This window comes from Canis lupus, chromosome 14, assembly GCF_003254725.2.
Source record: "Canis lupus dingo isolate Sandy chromosome 14, ASM325472v2, whole genome shotgun sequence".
Taxonomy (NCBI): domain Eukaryota; kingdom Metazoa; phylum Chordata; class Mammalia; order Carnivora; family Canidae; genus Canis; species Canis lupus.
This window is the reverse complement of record NC_064256.1, coordinates 47,809,236-47,831,671: the sequence shown is the minus strand read 5'-3', so window position 1 is coordinate 47,831,671 and position 22,436 is coordinate 47,809,236. Positions and strand designations below refer to the sequence as shown.

At 44.4% G+C, this 22,436-nt stretch overlaps 1 protein-coding gene across 2 annotated transcripts in view; it reads left to right on the top strand.

The window, feature by feature from the left end:
- Positions 1-22,436, top strand: part of AOAH (acyloxyacyl hydrolase) — a 158,052-nt gene that overhangs the window by 114,563 nt on the left and 21,053 nt on the right. For both annotated transcript variants that reach the window (XM_025464638.3, XM_025464639.3), the window contains exons 15-17: positions 11,336-11,372; positions 12,105-12,179; positions 20,078-20,250. In XM_025464638.3, the coding sequence (XP_025320423.3) occupies positions 11,336-11,372; positions 12,105-12,179; positions 20,078-20,250 (285 nt within the window). The remainder of the gene's footprint in view (positions 1-11,335; positions 11,373-12,104; positions 12,180-20,077; positions 20,251-22,436) is intronic.

Genomic DNA, 22,436 nt, shown 5'->3' with positions numbered 1-22,436 from the left:
CCAGTGATTATAAAGCATTTTAAAATGTAAAATCTTTAATTTGGATTCTGATTCTCCAGCATGGGGGTTAGGCCCAGCAAGCCTCCTGCTAAATCATTACAGTCACCAAAGGAGATTGTTCGCAGTGGCTCCTACAGCTTCCAGCCTGCCCCAACAGCCCTGGGGTAGAGGGGCCAGTGTAGTGTAGCAGAAAGCATCAGAACACCTCACAAAATGTCACCCCACTTCTTGGAGATGTGCAAAGCAAGGCCCAGAGAACAGACCACAGAAATTTTCCCTTCTTGTTACTTCATAAAATCTCCTTTCCTTGCCGTGTAAACTAGTAGCCTGGTTTTGAATTCAGGCCCTAGAACTGGTGTGCAACATGGGCAAATTGTTTCCTTTCTCTGCATCTATAAAATGGGGGTCATGTTTCGATGAACACAACTGCCAAAGGTGACCTGGGATATCATTCTGGGTTGCCTAGACAACAAGCTAGCTCCAGTGGGCCGCCTTCACCCTCTTTTGCTGGGAGAAAGGCTGCACCCAAGGTCAGTCTGATGATGGGGTTCAGAGAACAAACCCTGCCTCATTAAATTTGCCCCTTCTCCAGGAAAACCAATTTTTAAACCACATCACATGACGTTGTGGAATTCATCACAAACCCCAGATGGGGCCCACTTCGCACAGCCGGAATAATAACAGGCCATACCTGAACTTCACAGAGCTATTAGAAGGTTGAATGGGAAAAATGCAGTGCTTGCTCAATGTCCATCATCATTGCTGACTCCACTTACCACCTGTCCTGTTGTTTCCTCAATATTTAAAAAAATCAGTTACTTTTTCAATGTAAAGTGTTTCTTTAACCAAACAAGTAGATTTGAAAACATAAAATACATTTAAAAGACACATGTCCATGATGGGAAGGCCTGTTGCTCCCAGAGGGAAAGGATAGAAAAAGGGGGTATGCCCTCTTTAAATGCCCCCCTTAGGGTTGGGCCTCCAGACCTGGGCAGGAAGGTGATGGGAATGGGTGAGGGGCAGTCAGCTGGACCTGGAGAATCTGGAAGAAGAAGAGGGCTCTCTGTGGGAAGAAAAAGGTGAGCTTGGTATAGGAGTGGGAAGTGATGGAGCCTGATAAGCAGCAGGCCTGAGCTTGGCTAAGGGGAGCTGGGGCTGGGGCCAGGGGAGAAATAGGCAAACTGCGAGGGAGCCCTGAGGAATGGGAATTAATCATGGGTACAGCCTGGGCAGCAGGCTAGAGCTCCCCTTGCAAGGCTGGAGGAGGATTGGGGTGAAGGGGAGTGAGATCTGAGGGTGGAGCAGCTGAGGATGCCTGAGGATGCATCAGGCAAGGGATGGAAGCTGTGGAGTGGGAGAGACTGGAGAACAAGCCTTGACTGGTTGAGCTGGGAGCTCTAGAACGTGCTACTACAAGGAAGAGAAATAGATGAGGGATTTCAAAGATGATCACCTCTGAGAGGCAAGACCTGTAAGTGTGGGTACCAGTCAATATCCAGCTGGGAGTCTGATGAGGCATACAAGGACCCCCAAACCACCTCCCAAGCCCATGCTACATGTCCCACTTTGGGGGGCCTTGGCATTGGGCCTCAGGGTCTCAGGGCCTCAGAGCCTCATGCCCAGTGAAGATTCAATGAATGCTAGCTTTTATTCAGCCCTTTTAATCAGACCTTTATTCATTCAGGTCCTAGCCTGACCTTTTTGCCCCTCGTTCACACGTCCAGCAGAACCAACCTCCCGCCTCATCGCACAAACCCTTTGTTGCGGTCTCTGTTGTCACCCTTTCCTTGGTTTAGCTGAGTTTCTTGCTTCAAGTCTGACTTTCTGGTGTGACAGAGCACAAGCCCCCGGCAGGGGGGTGGGGGGGGCAATATCTGTACTCTCAGCACTGAGCTCAGCCTCTGCCACACATAGTAGGGACCTGTCAACCAGACACACTCTCTTTTGAGCCCAAATAACTTTCAAGGGTTACATTCAGCCTTTGAAGAGAAGAAAAGCACACACAGTAACCCTTTGCCAACCTGAATACCTCCACAGTGGGCAAAAACCACCACGGGCAAGAGGACACTTCATCTTTAAAATAAAGGGTAGAAGAAAACAAATGTTAAAGGGGTAGTCAATAGGTATTTTTAAGGAAAGAAAAATTCATGAGTCATCCAATTCCAAAACAAACAAGACTCATCTGCTTGAAAAGGCAAACAAACCCCAGCCCTGGGGCCCCCGTGGCCCACAGCGCACAGCCTGCAGACGAGGCTACGCTGACTGACCCACTTATGGGCCTCATGTAGCATCTCCAGCTTCCAAAGGAGACTTCACTAGCTTGGAATGTCCTTTTCACCGGCAGCCTTCCTCATTTTGTTTTTGCAGGTTTTAGCAAAACCCTAGTGTAAACACCTATTTCTGGGTTGTTTTGTTTACAGAAAGCCAAAAGTGCTTACTTACAGGAATCTTTTTTTCCAGGCCCCATCTCCCATGCGGTGTGAGGCCACCCCTCTCCGCACCCCCGTGGACTCACCCACTCACCAGGAGTGCAAGCAGGGGACTCCCCGGAAGTGCATAGATAAGAAACGTGGAAAATTTTAACACGTGGCCAAAGTGCTTGAGGTCCAGCCTCACCTACTCAACCCCACCTCAATCCCTTTGCTGCAAACCCGATTTGAGTTTAAACCCCAACTTCTCCCCACGGCCCCCCACTCCAAGAACGTCTTGCTGGTCCCCTTCTTTACGTTTATGATAAACCATCTGGAGAATGGGAGAGAATCTGGCAGGCTGGAGAAACTAGAGAGAAGGGTCAAAATTCAGGGCAGCATATGAAATTTATATTCCATAGGCTAAGCGGGAGGAGAGGGTAGGAGGAGCGAAGGAGTGAAGGAAGAATTTCTTGGGCAGATGGAGGAGGGGGGCTCTGAGCAGAAGCCAAGGGAGTCGAGAAGGTAGGAGAGGAGAGCAGGGAGCTGTGAGTCCTTGGGGCCTATGAGCTCAGCCCAGGCTCCCTCTTGATGGCTGTTCAACTGCTGCTTCTACACATCACTGCTCTGAGATGAACCCCACGAGATTACCAGCAAAGAAAATCACCTTATTCGTGTACCGCAGTACAATACATTCCTGCCGCTCTCTAGAAAAAAGTTGGGAAAGAGGTGAGCACCAAATTCATCTCCATGCCTTCATTATTTCTGATGATATTTCTGGGCACCAGTCTCTCTAATGGGCACAGAGCATAATAAAAAGACTAAACATTAAGGCATACGTGACCACATTGAAGCCCTGACCTCTCACTGGCTGCCTCCATAGCCTCAGTGCGTCCCTCTCTGTTCTGAGCCTCAGTTTCCCTATGTGTAAAACAAACTGTTCCAGGAACTGTTCAAGTTCAAGTAAAAGTAGAACTAGGATTTCAATGCACAAGTCAGAGGTGCAAAAGTGGGGGAAAGCTCCTGCAAGATGACCAGGCCCTGGCTGAGAAGCAGAAGGAGAGAAGGTGCCTCTGAAGATGGTTCCCTCATGTCCACTCATGTCCACTCTAGTGAGAATGTACATGAGGGAACCATCGATCCTGCTGTTGGGCTCATAGAGATGTGCCAGAAAGGAGTCTGCTTCCTCAACAAGCAAAAGAACTGTCATAGGAGCTTGCCCTGAGCACAGAAACATCATGATTCAGGCCTTCCTCCATGCCAGGAAGGAACACAGTGATGTCCTCTCAGGCTCTTGGCAGCTAATCATGAATTCTACCCAGGAATACTGTCAAGGACCATTGGTCAAGGCACGAGTCTCCAGGAGCATCCATTAACAGGATGGGTGGATGCAGCTGCAGAGTTGTGTGAGATTGTCGGTGCTATTATTAATCTTATAGATTTTGGCTAATAATAGGTACTGCCTGCCAACTTAGTTCAGATAGCTTTAATGGGGGGGGTGTTCATAGAATGAGTGGCTTATAAACAGCAGAAATTCATTTTTCACAGTTTTAGAGGCTGGAAGTCCAAGATCAGCGTGCCAGCAGGGTCAGGTTCGGGGTGAGAGCCCTCTCCCGGGTTGCAAACTGCCAACTTCTTGTTGTACCTTCTCAGGATGTGGCAGAAAGAAAGCACATTAGCTCTCTGCCTCTTCTTAAGGGCACCAGATCTACTCAAGAGAGCTCCATCCTTCGGGCCTAATTTCCTCTCAAAGGCCCCACCGCCAAAGACCTTCAGAATGGGGATTAGATTTCAATACACAAATGTTGGAGGGACACAAATATTCAGGATTCATAAAAGTAACCTCTCACCCAGACACTATGCTAAGTACTTTACGTATTCTATCCCTATTTAATCCACAAGCAACCCTATTTTACAGGTGAGGAAACTGGGGCATGGAGAAGTTTAATAACTTTGGTTATTAACGGTCCATTAGCTGGTCAGTGGTAGAGCTTAAGCCTGGGTCTGTCTCATTCCAGCCATGCCAGAGCCCGTCTGTCTCCGCTCCCAACCACACCATGCTTTCCCCCTTCCAGATTCTCTCTAAGGCCACCATCTGTACTACATCTGTACTATCTTCACTTCACTGTCCAGAACAACCAACACCTGCCCTGGAGAGGTAGGTAATCAGAATTGGATATCTCAACCCAGTATTAGAAGTAATCAGAATTAGAGAAAATCAGAATTAGATACCCTGACCCAGCATTCTGTGCCAGCCTTCCCTCTTTCTCAAAAGGGGTCCTCTCAGAAAGGGATAGGCAAGAAAAAAGGTATAAGAAGGATGAAGAACCATACCATAAATGAGTATCAATCCAGGCTTCACTGAATTCAGTTACATCTATGAGACCTTGTCATTTTTATTACCACCACCTCCTAGCCTCCTGATCTCTATTCTCAAACAAAATAGATGTTGTACCTTTAACTAGCTAACTGAGCATCTGCTATTGTGTTCTTAACAAAAATGTATAACCTGAATTTAATCAGGAGGAAACATAAGACAAACCCAAATTGAAGGGTACTCTATAAAATAGTCAGTACCCTTCAAAAGTGTCAAGGTCAAAAAACACTGAGGAACTAGTCCAGACTGAAGGAGACTGAACTGACATAAGATTGAATGCAATATGTGATCCCGAGTAGGACTGTCCCAGAAAGTGCTGGGTCTGAGCTGGGCTGACCCACTAGTGGGACCGTCAGTGAAATCTGAATAGGTTTACGGATGAGACAATAGCCTTGTACCAATGTGAAGTTCCTGATTTTGATCGAGATACTATGATTGTGAGAGATGTTCCCATTTAGGGAATTTGGGTAAAGGGAAGGTGCCGGTCCTTTGTTCTATTTTTGCAACTCTTTGTAAATTATTTCAAACTTTGTCAATTATTGCAACTTTCTGAAAATCATTTCAAAATGAAAAATTTTGACACAATTTCTTAAAAGCCACAGAGTACTGGAGAGAAGCAATGCAATTACCTTGGCTGTGGAAGTAGGCCCTCAGGAAAGTATTTAGTGAACCCAACTACTGGGTCAAACTTTTGGTCTCAACCCAAAATGTTGAGAGAAGATGACAGAAATTATTTATAACAAAACAACTAGGACATTTCTATTTGGGAGCTGTGATCCAGTGTGCTCACAGCCGCAATGCCAGATTTTAAAGTTAATTTTTGAGATGCTTGATCTCAAAGATAAATGCAGATAGGCTTAATGCCTGCAGGTATCAAAACTTGCTAATTCTACTAAGGACTAAATGTATCTCCAAGATACAACGTTTGATATAGAAACTTTTGAAAGAAAAACATTTCAACTTGACACATTTCATATAGAGAGACACATTTCCCTCCTTTTTTTAGGGGGATTGATTCCCCCCCCCCTTTTTTTTAATACTTTCAAGGCTTTCAGTCTCAAAGAATCATTAAACAATGGAGACATTCTGATCCAAGTGGAGCTATTTCTTAAGATTTATCTATGCAGCCCTTCCTGGCTTCTCCTTGTTCCATGCAACTCATCCAGTTTAAAGTAGAGCACCTGACAATGATTATAATGTGAAAAGTATGAGCTTTCAATTCTTCTATTAGATCAAGATTTCCATCCTGTACCTCTTGAATCTGCACACCTACAGAAGGCAAGTTCAGAACCAAATATCTTAGACTACTTTATGTCATTGTCAATGGCAAGGGTTCCTGAAGTCCTAAGGGGTCCCCTTTCAATAGATCCCTTTTGTTTAGGGCCTAAGATAAAGGACATTGTGGGGAAAGTTCACTGCTACTCGTGTTGATAGCTTATATGAACTTGCTGGGTTTTTTATCAACTCCAAATCTTGCTGGGATGTGCCTTTTACCTCTGGTCTTCTCTTTTACTTCCCTCCTCCTCGTCTTCCCCCTTGATTTTGCCCTCACCACTCCCTCTGTTTCTTCTCCGATATTGTAATAGCTGCTAGAAATAGAAAGATGAAAAGACAAAGTCCCTGCCTTCAAGGAGATCATAACGAAATGGAAAAGAGAGACAAATAAGGAAACAACTATGGTTCTGATAAAATGACACAAAAACAGAGGTAGGTTGAGGTCCCTGGAGGTGAGAGGCATTTACCTCTGTCTGGAGAAGGACAAGAAAACTTCCCAGAGGAGGTACATTTGAGCAGTGCGCCCTGCAGGAAAAAAAAAAAAAAGGAATCCAAAAAGCAGAGGGAGATGGTGACTCAGTGCAAAGAGGCTCCAAGGGCAAAATATCTTTGAGAAAGAGAAGGAGAGAAGTTCAGCATGGCTGAAGGATGTTTGTGAAGCTCTGTCAAGTTTTGAGACCAGGAGGCAGGTGAGCACCATGCTGGGAAGGCTGTTACATTTTTTTAAAAATATACATTCTGGGAAATCGTTTATCTAGTTTGTCACAGAAATTCAGAGCCACGCTTGTGAATTTGAAAGCATTTTCAGTAGTAGAAACACCATCAGAAACTGTCACAACAAACAGTTATTAAGTGCCTACTATTTTGAGCTCAAGGTCAACGTATTAGTCTGCATGTTTCTACGTATTACAAACACTTTTAGAGAAAAGAAGGAATTTAAATTTCTTATGGCTGATTTTTTTAAACTGGATTTATACAAGCTGTACTCTTCAAAATGCTTCCTCAATTATAAAAATACGAGCCAAATCTGCGGTACTTAAACCCTGATGGAAGTTTAAAAACCATTATTAAATTTACTTTAGGTCCATGTGTGACAACATTTTACACTCTCTATAATGTTTTTTAGGTTGCTGGTGGAGGTACAATAGAGTAAGGACACTCAGTCTCTCCCCATGGGAATACAGCTAGGACACCTGGCCACAAAGTATGGGACATGTGCTGGAGAACTGTGGAAAGTAAATAGCAGCAGGTTGATTGAAGAAGAAAACCAAGACCAGGAGTACCACCAAACTAGCAGTGAAATTAGCATTTTGTTGTTCTCTGATACCTCCTGACCTAGACTCAAGGCTACTTGATCTATTTCAGTCATTACTAATGTCTATTGTTCAACTGGCATCTGAGGTGGATTATTGCTTAGTAGCTGTAGGACCTTGACCTAGTCTCTTTCTGTCTCTGGGCCTCATCTGTAAAGTAGGTTGACTGACCACGTGCTCCTGGAGGTCCCACCCTGTGCTGACGCTCCAAGACTTCACACATGACCACCAAGGAGCACCAAAAGGCTGTGGCTGAAGGGCTGCATGAGTTTGTAAAATTTACCAACTTAAGATATCTAACCACAGGTGCTTAAGACGCTTGTCTCTTTCCAATTTGGCTTCCCTTTATGTCAGGTCTCATTGTTGTGTTTTACATCGTTTTCCTTAAAGAGAATCCCCCAAGATATATAAACTTCAGACCTTGAAACCTAGATCTGCCCCTGCCCTACAGTCCTAACCAAGATGGCATTCAACTAGAGATTTCTTTCTGAGTCGTATGCAAAAAAAATCAGGTATTATGCTGGAAACTAATTAGCAGGTTCCTGTTTTAGAACTTCAAGAAAGAGAACACCTACTTTTCTTTCAGTAGGAAGTTTAATATGACTCCTTCAGGGCTTCTTGGGATCCTAACACTTTATGTACATTATCTGTTTCGTGGCTATAAGCTTCACAAGAACAGGAACCATGGTCTTTTCTATTTGCTGATGTGTCCCCAGTGTCTATTGCAATGCCTGGCCCAGAGTGAGTATCCATAAGTGTTATCATAGTGGTGCATTAATTTATGAAGACCTAGATTTAGGTATACCTTGTCTTTTTCCGTGAAGAATTTGAGACGGAGCACATGTCTTCTGGGCCAGGAGCAAAGAGTTACAAGCTCATTTACTAGACCACTGAAAGTGTCTTACCAGTTGATTTGAATGCCCAGGATATGAAGCACTTGCTGGCGTGGCCAACACTAATCTGGCAGTGGAAATGTAAGCTGGAATTTATGTGTAGAAGGACCACCAATGCTGAGAGTATGTGAAACCCTTCTTCTCTTCTTGCAATGCACTATTCCTCATTTAAAAGGCACTAAATGAACCAGAATTCAGACTTGGTTGGCCAAAGAACACCCCCTTCTTTCCCTCACTGGAGACAGGTAGATTCTCTCTTGGACCACCTCGATGAATTAAGTCAAATTCCCCTCCTTCATAGTCTTGCCTTTTCCATTTCTCTGAACTTTCATCATAGAGACCAGACGAGGGACCTCTCAAGGGTAGTGACAGTTCTTCAAATGCTCCCCTTGTTTTGCCAAATCCCACAAGTTAGGAGCTGCCTTTGCTTCCTGCTCACATCTTCCAGAACCAGCTGCTTCAGTATTCTCTACAAATGGCAGCGGCAAAATCAGCAGCTGAGAAGAAGCCTGTATCCAGGAGGAGAAAGACAACAGAGCTTGGGAGGGAGAGAGACAGCAAATGTTGCTGGGGCTTCAATGGAATAGCAGAGCAATAGGAAAGGGGAATTAAGAAGAGAAAGTGATGTGGGAATTACCTAAGCTAATTACATAATCTCATCAAACTAAGATTCCCAAAAGGAAATGTAAATTGTGCAAGGCTCAACAACTCTAGAGCACAGAGAATTCTGTACTTATATAATAAATATTCACCAGGAAAAAAAAAAAGATTAGCATTTGGGTAAAGAAGAGTAGGCATGTCCTCTCTCCCTGAGTGGTTGTTTGTGATTATTGTTTCTAAACTCACCACATCCAGTTGAGGTTGACCTGCCATCCTTGTCCTGCGCAGCAAAGGGATGCAGGTGGTGTGGGCAGGGGAGGAGGCTGCCTATGGGGCAAGCCATGACAGATTCTCATTTTCATTTTCCTCAGGCTCTGTGGGTGCTCTGCACCTCAAATTCCCAGCTGGACTCTGGATAATGAGGAAAATTACTGGCCTGACCTGGTCCTTTAAGTTTTTTTTCCCCACTCATGTCTTGGGCTTTCGTTAGTTTTCATTTCTCATTAAGAGAAAAATCAAAGAGTGAGAATTAAACACCTCTTGATTGTTTTCCGGCTGAAAATGGGAAGTTGAGAGTCATGGTGCTAGAACTGAATGAAAGGTCCAGATAAGATGAGGAGCCACCAGAGGGTATGTCAGCAGGCACAGGCTGTCCTTCTTCTCCTCCCTCTTGAGAAAAATAGGGAGCAATCTAACCTACGTGTGCTGAGATGAACTGACTGCCCTTAATGTCTATGTTTGGGTGAATATTGAACATACCCTGCCTCACTACATAAAGGAAGTAAAAATAGTGTGGTGGTTCCCCCCAAAATTAAACATAGCACTACCCTATGGTCCAGCGATTTCAAGTAGGTATATACCTAAAAGAATTGAAAGGAGGGACCTACACAGACACTTGTCCAACCAGTGTTCATAGCAGCATTATTCACAATAGCCAAAAGGTAGAAGCAAACCAACTGCCTATCAGTAGATGAATGGACAAACAGGAAGCGTATCTCCATATGACGGAAAACTATTATCCTTTAAAAGAGTGGACATTGTGACACATGCTACAAATGGATGAACTGCAAACACTAAATGAAATAAGCCAGGCACAAAAAGACAAAAATTATATGATCCCACATATAGGCCCCTGGTTATTCTGTAAGGAGTACAGGGCTTCAATTTGCAATGATGGAAGAGTTCTGGAGATGGATAGAGCAGATGGTCGCATAACAATGTGAAAGTACCTAATGCCACTTAATCGTATGCTCAAAAAAAAGTTTATGTGTTGTATATTTTACCACAGGAAACTAGGATATAAAGCAACATTTGTTTAACATACTGAGGTTCCTGAATCAATCAAGAGAACATCAGCGCTGCCCCTAGAGTTGGAGTCTAGTGGTGTGTGAAGAACAGGTGGTCACGGCAGGCCACACTCCTTCAGGGGGGGTGGGGGCCATCATGGCCTTCGCAGCTATGCATGCCCCCCTTTTCCCATGTGGATCCTTAAGAACACTTGCTGACTCTGTCACCAAATGCACCTGCCCCTCAACTCCTAAGGCTGAAAATTACAGGAGAATGTGTCTTTTCCTGTGAGTTGTACCACCCACCTGATGATTACTCACCTGTTACTGCAGACCAACCTCCGAGGAATGAACTAGCAGTAAACCTCTTTGGGCTCACTCTTTCTAGACTCCCAGCCCAGAGGAGCGAAGCCAGAACTCAGTATTACACACTGAAGGGACTGGGCTTGGATTGCAGTTCTCCATATTATTACCTGTGTGGCTTTAGGCAAGTCACTTAAGTAAGCCTCAGTTTCCTCATCTAGAAAGTGGGAATATGACTGTCCCTACCTCACACAGCTATGCCAAGGCCTACACGGACTAATAATACAAGTGCCTAACAGAGTGTCCACAACAAAATGAGTATTCAATGGATACGAGCTTTATGTAAGAGATACATTACAGGTGGTAGCAGGGGTAGGGGAAGGATGGTCATTCATGTCATTATAGGAGTTGAAATATATCCCCTGTACAATCTGAACCTTGCACAGGCCAGCCAGCCAGGAGGAGCTTTAGGAGTGAGCAGGGATGCTAGTAAGTGATTAAATGGGGCTTTCTAGGGAGATGGGTAGTTCTCAAAGAATCCTTTTTATTTCTTCTCATGCCTCATCTAATTCCTTAATCTTTGAGGTAGTTTCTCTTTGGTGATATATCATTTTCTTGCATCTACTAGAAAGTTCACTCATTCGTGCTTAGGAAATATCTTGACACCCATAAATCCAAAGAATTGAGGATTATGTTTGTATAATTCCAAGTAAACAGAAAACTCCTCAAGGAGAGCTCCAGGATAAAGTCACTCCCGTGCGCGTGATGGTGGGGATGACCTCTGATGTTTCTTCATGATTTCAGTGAATCAGACTATCACACTGATGGTGTTGAATTGAACTCACTAACTTTAATTATTTTCTTAATTTTAATTATGCAGGTGCATCTTCCCAAAACCTGAAGAAGTTTATAGAAAGGTAAGTGAAAGAGGGACACACAAAGTTGTTTTTAGATTGGGTTCCTCATTGTGAAAAAAGAATGAAAGCCCTCTGCTGTCACCCTGTGATCACTTGTACTGAGCACTAGTACCTTGCTAGTCACTCCCAAATACTGGGACATTATCACTTCTTGAGCCAGTGGACATAGAAAGTGATTAACTTGCATATGTCCTTAAAGAAGAATCATAAAAATGCATACAAAGAGGGTCAAACTTAAGTCTAGCCAAAGTAGCTGAAAAAAGGCAAAAAAAAAAAATCTCATCTTCTTATTTTATGTGCTCATTTTGAGCTTCAAATTCAGAAGGAAGGCCCTGGGTGTCCAGAAGGGAAACTTGGGAAACCCTGGAATTTTGAAAGTACAATACAGGAGCACAGTCATCAGGATGTCCTACAAATTTGGACAGGAGTACTCCAATAACACTTGAGGACAAACACAATGAAAAATCCTAAGAAGATGGCATCATGTGCGCCTCCTAGAGATTTTAATCCGCTCTTTCCAATTCTATGCACCTATGTGGCCTCTCCCTAATGGAAAAGTAATTTACAGATTATACAGAAGGGGGAAATGGGAAGGCTGATCCTAGAATAAAAGAAAAATAGCAAAAAGCTACCATAAGGGGGGGCCATACAAAGATCCTATCACAGGCCCAGGCTGTGACAAAGTTCAATTTCTGAGTGTTTGCCATTCAGATTCTATCTCTGGCTTCTCAGTTTGTCTAGGAACCAACTGTTGGACCATCCAGCCATCGTCATATACGCCATGATTGGAAATGATGTCTGCAGCAGGTGAGTTATGGAGAAAGAAGATTTTGAAAATTCTTGGGTCCCCCCTCTTCTCTTCTCCACTCCACTGTGTTACAGTAGCCTGCTGTTGAGTGGAATTTCTCTGTCTGAGCAAGTCCTAGACATATGTGAAATCGATAGAACCAACCCATAAAGCTGAAAGACCCTTTAAAAAAAATATCTGATCCATTAATTCTCTGCTCCAATTAACAACAAATGGGCATGTCATGATACAAGTTATCAATTGTATCACAAGATACATGCTGCTACTAGTCAAGAATCCAACACTGAATATCACGGCTTTTTAAGTAAAATAAGGACAAATCACAGCTACCCCATAAGAATAGCTTCCTCACTCACATTCTGATGTGGGTACTCATGTGGTAGAGACGGCATAGACTCAGAGCATTCGCAAACAAACTGCATATAATGTGCGGCCGATCCCATTTATGCCCATGGCCCATAGTAAGAAAGCAGTTTTGCTAAACTGCTAATATCGGTAGTGATTTCAAAATGTTGAATGCCTGAGTCTCCCACAACATTTTGGAAGGTTTCTCAAAAATTGTGTGTACCCCTAAGAATATGCTGCACATGTGAATGCCATCTGTCCTGTGATTGTGGCCAAAAGGAAAAGAAAAAAAAAAAAAAAGGTGAGATCAGATCTAGAACAACTCCCCAGTAGCCACCCACCCACCATTTTAGAAAACAGAAAAGTAAAGCCAAGAGGGATTACGTGACTTGCCTGATAAATTGATTAATGGCAGAGCTCACCTCCAATCCAAGTGATACTAGAAGTAGGTCATCCTATTCACTGCCCGCCCTTTGCTTTCACTCACCAAGTTTTCTAAGCCTGTGCTAGAAACCCAGTTCAATATTACTAAAGTGTGTTTGCCCTCACCAACACCTCCATGGAGTAGGAGAGCTCCTGAACTCTCATCTAATCAGTGAAGTGAGTTCAGGCCAGGAGACACCCTGCTATGTGCAGAGATGCCAGTGTGCCAGACCTTGCCTTGGCACCCCCTGGGCTGGATTACCACTCTCCCCAGAACCCCAAGGCTCCCAAGGCCCCACAGTGGGGACCCAAATCCCAACTTCTGTGATGAGCCACATGGAACTCTCTGGTAAATAGCAAACACTCCCCCGCCCAAGCTCTCCATGAACCAAGAGCCACATCCTAGATCATCTCATCCCCACAGCAGCCTTAAGAGGAGAGCATGATTGTCCCTATTTTATAGATGGAGAAACAGGTTTGGCAAGGTTAAGGAATTCACTTATACCCTATGAGTAGCAAGGTTGAGAGGCAGACCAGGTTCTCTGACGAAGTCATGTGCTCTTTCCATAGGCCACACCTGCCTTATTTGCTTTCTTTTAAACAATGACTTTTTTTTAAAAAGTATGTATTGACTACCTGTGAGGTGCCAAATGCGGTGCCAGGCTCTGGGACAGGCAAAGAGGCCACAGGGCCTGACTGCAAGGAGCTTATGGAAGGAGAAGCACTGAGCTTCAGCCCCAGCCCCATCACAAAGCAGAACCAACCTATGGACATCAGTCAGTGCCCCTCCAGCCTCTGGATCATGTTCCCTGGGAGGGGACAGGGAGCAAACTGTGATAGTGAGTACAGAACACCTGCAGAAAGAGGCTTTGACTCCAAGAGCCCTAACCCCCAAATTGTACTTTTCCAGCAGAACGTGCTTGCTCAGAGGCCCTTCCAGTCCGGTCCTGCTTTTCCTTTTCAAGGAGCCAAAGGGCAGGCAGGCATCAGAGACCTGTGCCAGCCTCACACACACACACACACACACCCCACCAGGGATCTGGGCAGAGACGCAGCAGGCATTTGGGTGAAAGAATGGGGTTGGCAGTGTGGGATGTCCCTGCAGTGCCCACTTTGCAATGTCCTGTGGTGGGGTTAGAAAAATAAAGACAGATGGCGACTATGCCTCCCCATCTGCCAGAACGTCAAGGTGGAGTAGACAACCCAAAATGAGCAAAGAGATTTCATAAAAAGCTCAAGCCAGCAACGAGTTGCATAATAAGTCTGTCCTGGAACAAGTTTGGGGATATTTGCTTGACTTTTTTTCTTTCCCTTTTTTATGATGAGGCTAGCATTTACTGAAATAATGCAGCTATGTGCTTCTTTCTCAATTCTCTAAACTCATGCAGTTACTCAATAAATACGTGGTAAGTGAATGAAGGTCATGATTGGAAGATAGCTTTCAGTGTCTGGAATTTAAGAAGAAAGGTAACGTAGACAAACACAGCTTTCCCCTGTGGCTCTACTCAGTTTGGCCAAAGCTAACCCAGCTTCCCCTGGCTTTTCCTAACATTGCCCTTGAAAGCTATGGAATGCCCGTGATATAGAAGGAGAAAAAAATGCCTGGAAATGGGGCAAATGTGAGTGAGCTCCGGCAGCAGAACCTTGAGTAGCAGGGGCGGCTTGGCAAATGGGAATGGTCTTAAAGGACTCAAATCATAAACCCTTCCTCCACCCCACCCCCCCAATATGACATCCCTGAGAAGAACATTGCAATTGCCAGAAATGAGATAGAATTATAAAAACATCTAATACTAGCTGCATATATATTGACATGGTTCCATTTTTACCTCGTGGACCTAATAATAGTTCATTGTACATTTTTCACCTCATGGAAAGAGCCAGGACTGCCCTACATGGGTTGTCCGTGGGCCCCAGCACCCCAAGTGTCTTTTCCCTGCAACGTCAATGCTTCCCATGTCACCTAGGGCAGCCGATTGGCACCACATAAGAGGAAACAAGTCAACGTGCTGATAGGTGACAGGCCCCAAGGAGCCTGCAGTGGCAAGAAACAATCCATTCCATCCAACCAAATGGTAGAAAAACCAGCAGGGAAGAGGATGCCCAGAGGAGTTCTTTCTCCCAGCCTCCTCAGTGGAGGCAGTGGTGATCAAGGGAAGGATAAGGAGGTTTCCAACTGGCCACCATGTTCCAAGTCACCCCCACTTTCAGGGACCCAGGATCTCCATCCATGGGGTAATGTGGGCCCAGTGAGGCCCCAGCTCCTTCCCAGCCCATGTCAAGATGCCTCTTCGGGGCGGGGGTGGGGGGTGGGGTCAGCCATGTGATTACAGCTGGCTGGCTGAAGGTAAGGGCCACCTGTAGTGCCCGGCTGCTGGGAGAGCTCAAATGCTAGCTGTGCGTGAGGTCTGAGCCCTCAGTCAAGATTCATCTCTGGGCTTGAGCTCTGGTTCTGGGAAGTATCTTCCCCAGAGGCTGTTTGCCTTCTTCCTTAAGAGGGGGCACAGCTCTCCGGCATCCGCCAGGTGAAATCTGGCTGGACTAGTTGCCAGGATAATGAAATGATCACAGCCAGCCCTGCACCTGGGTCATGAAGCTTATTTTCACAATCAGACACAATTCATTAGGGCAAGGACAGGCTCTGAGCCACCCAAGGGGGTGAGGCTCTTTGTCTTTTGCCCGCCACGTGTTCCTGACCTGTGAGAACACAGCCCAGAGCGCCAGTGCTCTCTCATCATTTTCCCAGGTGCAAGCACCACATCCCCCAGGCTTTCTCTCTGTACACTCAGCACTCCTAACCCCTCACCTCTCCGTCTGAGTGACTGGCGTGAGCTTGCCAGTGTATGAGGAGGGATGTAGGGTCCTGGGGTACCCAGGCAAACCTGGGCTGGCAAGGTGGACCTGACACGTGGGTTGAAAAGGCTTAGATGCTTCAGCTCAGCCCGTTCAACCTTTGGCAGATGTCAGAGAAGGGGTAGGAGATGTTTCCCAAAACCCCTGGGACTCTGGGCCTCTAAAATACTAGTGCTAAGTCTCCTCAAAAACCACCAGAGGAGGGGGAGTACACAGATCAAAATGGCATTGACCATTTCCCAGGGACAGAATCAGAGGCACCTTCTATGGCCCCCAGAAGGGGTGACCCACCACCTATTGCTTAGACCCAATGCCCTTGCCTGAACTAAGAATCAGTCAATTTGGGGGCGTCTGTCTAGCTTAATCAGCAGAACATGCAACTCTTGATCTTGAGGTCATGAGTTCAGGCCCCACGTTGGGCCTAGAGCTAACTTTAAAAAGAAAAAAATTTTTTTTAAAGAATCAGTTCATTTTGCTATGCACATTAAAAGATTTAATTGACAATGCACACGTGTTAATTATGTAGGCGTACATGATGGAGCAAAGGTGACTAAAAAATGTTCCGCCAGCGATGCCAAGCTTCCATTTTGTTTTCCCCTAGTAATTAGCCATTTGGCTTATGCTAGCCATTTGGGTTATGGGGTGCTCCCGCAAAAGCACAAATTAGCTCAGAATGTTGGTTATCATCGGGGTTGTTTCTCTAGCCAAAAAAATAATCATTAAATAGGGAGTTTGGGAGACTTTTCTCCATCTTAACTCATCTTGGCTTTATGTGATGAGAGAGCCATAGCTCAGCATAATTGCTTTGTGCCAACACAGTAGTGTATCAGCAGGAAAAAAAAAAAGAAAAAAAAAACCCTGAAGTGCCAAGGCAAAAGTTAATAAGCAGTATGTATTAGCCTTACCGAAGATGGAAGATGGGTTATAGTCACCCAGCTTGCCTCATTTCACCCCTGCTGCCACACTGCACACGCACACACACGCACACACACGCATACACACACACACAGTGAATATCAAACCTGCTTCCTGTGGGTGGGTCCTCCTGGGCTGAGCAAACCCACAAGGCAGCCTGAATCCTCTTCACAAACTGGGATCCCTCTAGCACGTCTGCACATACACAAGTCAAGCTAAAGCCCCTGCCCAGCCTTCTGCCCTCAGTAGGTAGGCAACCTATTCTCGTATCCTCATGAGAGATTTTTACCCATAAAGTAGTATAATTTTTCCCAAGGGAATAAAAAACAGGAATTTAGTATTTTGTTCTATATGCTGGCGTTTTGCAAAATAGAACATCTTTCTTTTCTTTTTTTCTTTTTCTTTTTTCCGGGCAGGGTGGGGAGTTCTAAGCAACCCATTACATGGTGTAGAAGCACGTACAGTCCCCACAGCTCACACCTTACTGGCAACCCCTAGCATCAGACTTGTTCTGCATTTCCTCTGTATGGGTACATTTTGCTTGTCACAAATTAGCCAAAGTGATCTTTGCATCCGTGATCAGCCTGTCACCTCTGCATAGCAGCAATTTAGAAAGTGATTTTATTTGACTAAGTGAAATTGGTGGGGGACAAATGCCATAAAATTGCAATGCCTTCTGCTCCTCCCATTAAAGCTTAGGTGGAGTCTGGGTTTTTCCCCTCTTTACTTGAGGGAGAATAAAAATAATATAAGAGTCTGATTTATTTTTATTATTTTTCTGATTACAAAATGACATCTGTTGTGAAAAGTTCAAATAATCCAGGGTGTAGGAAATGAGTTTCCCCATAATCACTCCCTACCACCCCCCCACCCCCAGCCCCCCCCAGCACCAACCTGCTGCAAGCTAACCAATGGAGACAGTTAAATGTATTTGCATCCAGATTTTCTCTATGCAAATTCTAATTTACAGACTAATTAATATTCATTGGAATGAAATAATAGCATGCTTACTGCTCTGTAATTTATTCTTTGCAATCAACAATACTTTTTAGCAGTCTTTTCCATGATAATACATACAGATGACTTCATTATTTTTACATTTTTTTATTTTTTTGAGGTGAAATTTACATAATGTAAAACTAACCATTTTAAAGCGAACAATTCAGTGACATTCAGGTATTTCAGAATGTTGTTTAACAATCACCTGTATCTAATTACTTTTTTCTTTTTAGTGTCTGTATAATAGTCTACCTATGGATGTATTATAATTTATGCAACCAGGCATCTGGGCCTTTTCTAACTTTACACTATTTCACACAACGTTGCAATATTTGTGTGTATGTCTTTGCACATTTGTGGAGATGTTACTATAAATTTCAAGGTCAAAAATTAAGCCAACTTTGGGATCCCTGGGTGGCTCAGAGGTTGGGCTGGGCACCTGCCTTTGGCCCTGGGCGTGATCCTGGAGACATGGGATCGAGTCCCACATCGGGCTCCCTGCATGGAACCCGCTTCTCCCTCTGCTTGTGTCTCTGCCTCTCTCTGTGTCTCTTATGAATAAATAAATAAAATCTTAAAAAAAAAGTTAAGCCAACTTTAAATGTTGATACCTTTTTTTAGAGAGAGAGTGAGGGGGAGGGCACAAGGGGGAGAAAGAATCTTAAACTGGCTCCACACCCAGTGTGGAACCCAATGCAGGGTAAGTCTCATGATCCTGAGATCATGACCTGAGCTGAAATCAAGAGTCAGACACTTAGCTGACTGAGCCACCCAGGTGCCCCAAATGTTGATATGTTTTGAAAAATGCCCTCCAAAATGGTGGCATCACTTTCCATTTAGGATCTCCCTCAAAAGTGGTAACGGTGGAGGGGCACCTGGCTGTTTCAGTAGGTAGAGTGTGTGACTCTTGATTTCAGTGTCCTAAGTTTGAGCCCTCTGTTGGGAGTAGAGATTATGCAGAAATTAAATCTTAAAAAAAGAAAAATTAAATTAAAAATACAAAGTGATAATAGTGGATATCCCTGGGGGCTTCTTTCTGTCCCTTCCTTCTATGTCATTTGTGCCTTGGGTCCAGCCTGTGAGTAAGAGACTTACTTCTGGTTTGGAATCTCTGTTAAGCTCCTGAAAGCTGCCATCACAAAACACCACAAACTGGATGACTTCAAACAACTCTCAGTTCTGGAGGCTCGAAGTCCAAAATCAAAGTGTCAGCAGGGCTATGCTTTTTCTGAGGGGTCTAGGGGAAAACGCTTTCTTCTCTTTTATGCTTCTGGGGAGGTAGGAAGCGCTCTTGGAAATCCTCAGAATTCCTTGGTTTGTGGAAACATATTCCAGTCTCTGCTTCCAGCTTCACATGGCTTTCCTTTCTGCTTGTGTGTCTGTGTAATAACACCTCCTCTTCTTGTAAGGACACTTGTTTTTGGATTTAGGGCTGTCTCTAATCCAATATGCCCTCATCTTTACATTTGCAAAACCCTTATTTCCAAATAAGGTCACATTCTAAGGGGAACTATTCAACCCACTATAGGATCATTATGTAAATTTGGAATTTTAAGGACCCAAAATAAGACCCAACTTCTTATTCCATTTAGGTTAATAAAAGGCAGTTTAAAGGGTAGATGGAAATCTTAGAGAATTCTACAATCTCTTCCTAGGTTAATGCAGGTTAGTATCTTAACTCATACTTGATGTATTCCTTAAAGTGGGTAAATTCAAATTCAATGTAGAAAAGAGGGATGAAATATGGATACATAATATGATTTTATTTCTCAGGAAAGTTGTATTTTCCTAACTGTGATGTATGTGAAACTTTTAGAGACAAAGTTACAGATCTCAAAGTGTCAAACAAATAATACATAATACCAGACTCCTTTGATTTTTTTCATCTGAATGTATCAGGCTAGATACACTGTGTATATCAGGCTAGTGGTCAGGGTAGGTAAGGTCATACTGCAGGAACAAACACCCTCAACTCTTGGTAGCATAAAGCAGCAAACATCTATTCATCCTACCTTGTGGCCCAGGGATCACCTGGGACTGTATGGCACCCATGGTGATCGCCAGGCCTCTATTCCAGGTCTCAGATTAATGAAGCAGCTCCTATATAGAACCTTGCCCAGATTCATGGCAAAGAGCATTCTAGAAGCTCTCATATCACCAAACATGACACACATCACTTCTGCTCACAACTGATAGGCTAGGTCAGTCACATGGCGCATCTAATCACAAGAGGGTCAGGAAGCCTAACATATTTTGCAAATAGCAACAGTAACTACTACACTGTGTATATGGGGCAGGGGATCATGTATGTGTATGCATTTATCCCATCGACTAAGATATTTTCTGTTTCTTTCACCAACAGGAAAGTTGACCCAGTCCCAGAAATGACCACTCCGGAGAAATTATACTCCAGTATCATGCAGACTCTGAAGTATCTAAATTCCCACCTGCCCAATGGCAGCCATGTTATTTTATACGGCTTACCAGATGGAAGGTTTCTCTGGGATAATTTGCACGACAGATATTATCCTCTCGGTATTAGTTTGAAGATACTTTTACTCTTTAACAATGTCAGTTATACATAATTCAAGTATATGTAGTTCAAACCATATAGAAATACACCCAAAATGCCACCACAGTGCATAGGTTAGAACTGGTGAAGGCAAGAGCCCTGAGGTATGGATCTAAATGGTCAGTATCCAAAGATGGTTAGAACCAGATCCAAAGTCAGAAAGGGCAGAAATTTTTAATGTCGAATTAGGACAAATTGAAGAGTAAGAGTCTAAATCAGGAAACTCCTTTAAAGAAAAGTAGTATCTAGAATGAGCAGATGAAGCTCAAGTCAAAGGGGATTTCTCCAAACCTCAATGGTGAGTGCCCCCTGGTGGCCGGAATTCTTCTACAGGACACATCCTCCAACAGGCTTGCTTCCTGCTTCTACTCTCTGTTGGCGCCCTTGGCTCTGAAATGCTTGAAAGATCTCCAGAAACTTACAATAGCATCTCTAGCATTCCAGATGCTTTATGCACATTGTAAAAGTAATAGTAATAGTAATTCACATCACGGAGGGCTGCCATGCTGATCCTAAAACAATCCTGTTAATCCGATTAATGATGTTTTCATTAATTCCATTTTTTAAATGAAAAGCCTAAGACTGGGAGAGGCAAGTGGTTTGCCAAATGTTGCATAGCTTATCGTATATGTAATCTGGGTGTAGTAGGGCTGTGTGTGTGTGTGTGTGTGTGTGTGTGCTTGGGAGGGAGATTGGTCCTTTCAAAAAATATGTATTATGTGCCAGGTGTTGTTCTAGGCGCTGCATAATCATCAGTGAACACAATAATGAAACACCCCTGCCAACATAGGCTTGTATTCCAGTAAGACTATGTCAGAGGATGTTAGGTGTGACTAGAAAAATTAAGCAGGGAAGCAGGCAAGAGGGATAGAGTGCTGGCCTCAGCCCTCTCTGACAGGCATCTGCAATGTGAGGCCTGGGTACCCTCCCCTCAGCTCCATATCAACAACACCCTCCCTGGCCCCTTCCCTGGTATTGCCATAGCCTCCTACTTAGCCTGACCTCCTCCTTAGCCTAGGTTATGCAGTGCCTAGAACAACACCCTGCTAGGGTGTTCTGGAGCTCCAAGAAGTTTCTAATGAGTCCAACAAGCAATTCAAAGGGAAAAAACCTGTAATTCCTTCCTCAGTGCCCACCTTAAGCGATGGAGGTGGAGCGCTTTTCCTTGCATTAATAACTTCTCTATACTTCTCCAATCTCCTCTTCTCTTCCCACCCCGCAGTCCCTGCTCAAGCCAACCCCCCAACCCACCTAACGTCCCTCAGGAAGCTCCACACCACCTCACACATGAAAAGAGCAGGTTCCCTTTAACCAGCTCTCGAAGGGCCCTGGTCCCTTCACCAGGAGGACAACAGTAAATACCATTGGCTAGGCTTCCCACCAATAAGACTGAAGTCATCTTTCCTCCTTAGTTACCAAGTGCACCACAAGTATCATTATCATCCAAACAAAACACTGTCCAGCCTCTCACAAGGAAAGCATATTCCTCCTGTTTCCGCAGCTTTGACCGTGACCCTTAGAAATAGTAACACGGTCACCAGAGAACTTGACTCCATCCTTGAACACACAAAGGACAACCACTTGGGCCAAGAATGTCTCTCTGAGCCATTGGGGGTGGAAAACTTCAGTTCCCCCAATAGATGCTGTCAGATTCCTAGATTCCTCCTATACCAAGAACGCTTGGAGAAGGGAAGTTGAGATCAGGAGAGATGCATTTCCCATTTACTCTATCACTTTAATGGGGTCTTGACTTTGGGTTTTCTGACTCCAAATCCCATTCTCTTTCCATGACCTCTGGTCAGACTACTCCATAAATTCCCTCAGAGATGCCACATGATTCACTTGACTCAACCACAGTAGGTAATAATGGCACCATACAATCTGGAAGGAAGCAAGGGAGGGAAAGAAGGTGACTGGGGAGACTCATCAATCATTCTGGTGGATCCTCTAGGCCAGTGATTCTCATCCCACCCCTACTCATTATCACAACTGGAGAAGCGGTGCGTAGAATCCAGAGATGCTCCTAAATACCTTGCAGACAGCACAGGACGGCCCCGCCGCTAAGAATATCAGTAGTGCCGAGGCTGAGAAACCCTGCTTTGGGCTCTGTCTTGACCTCAAATGGCCTCTACTGGCCACTAATCAGGCA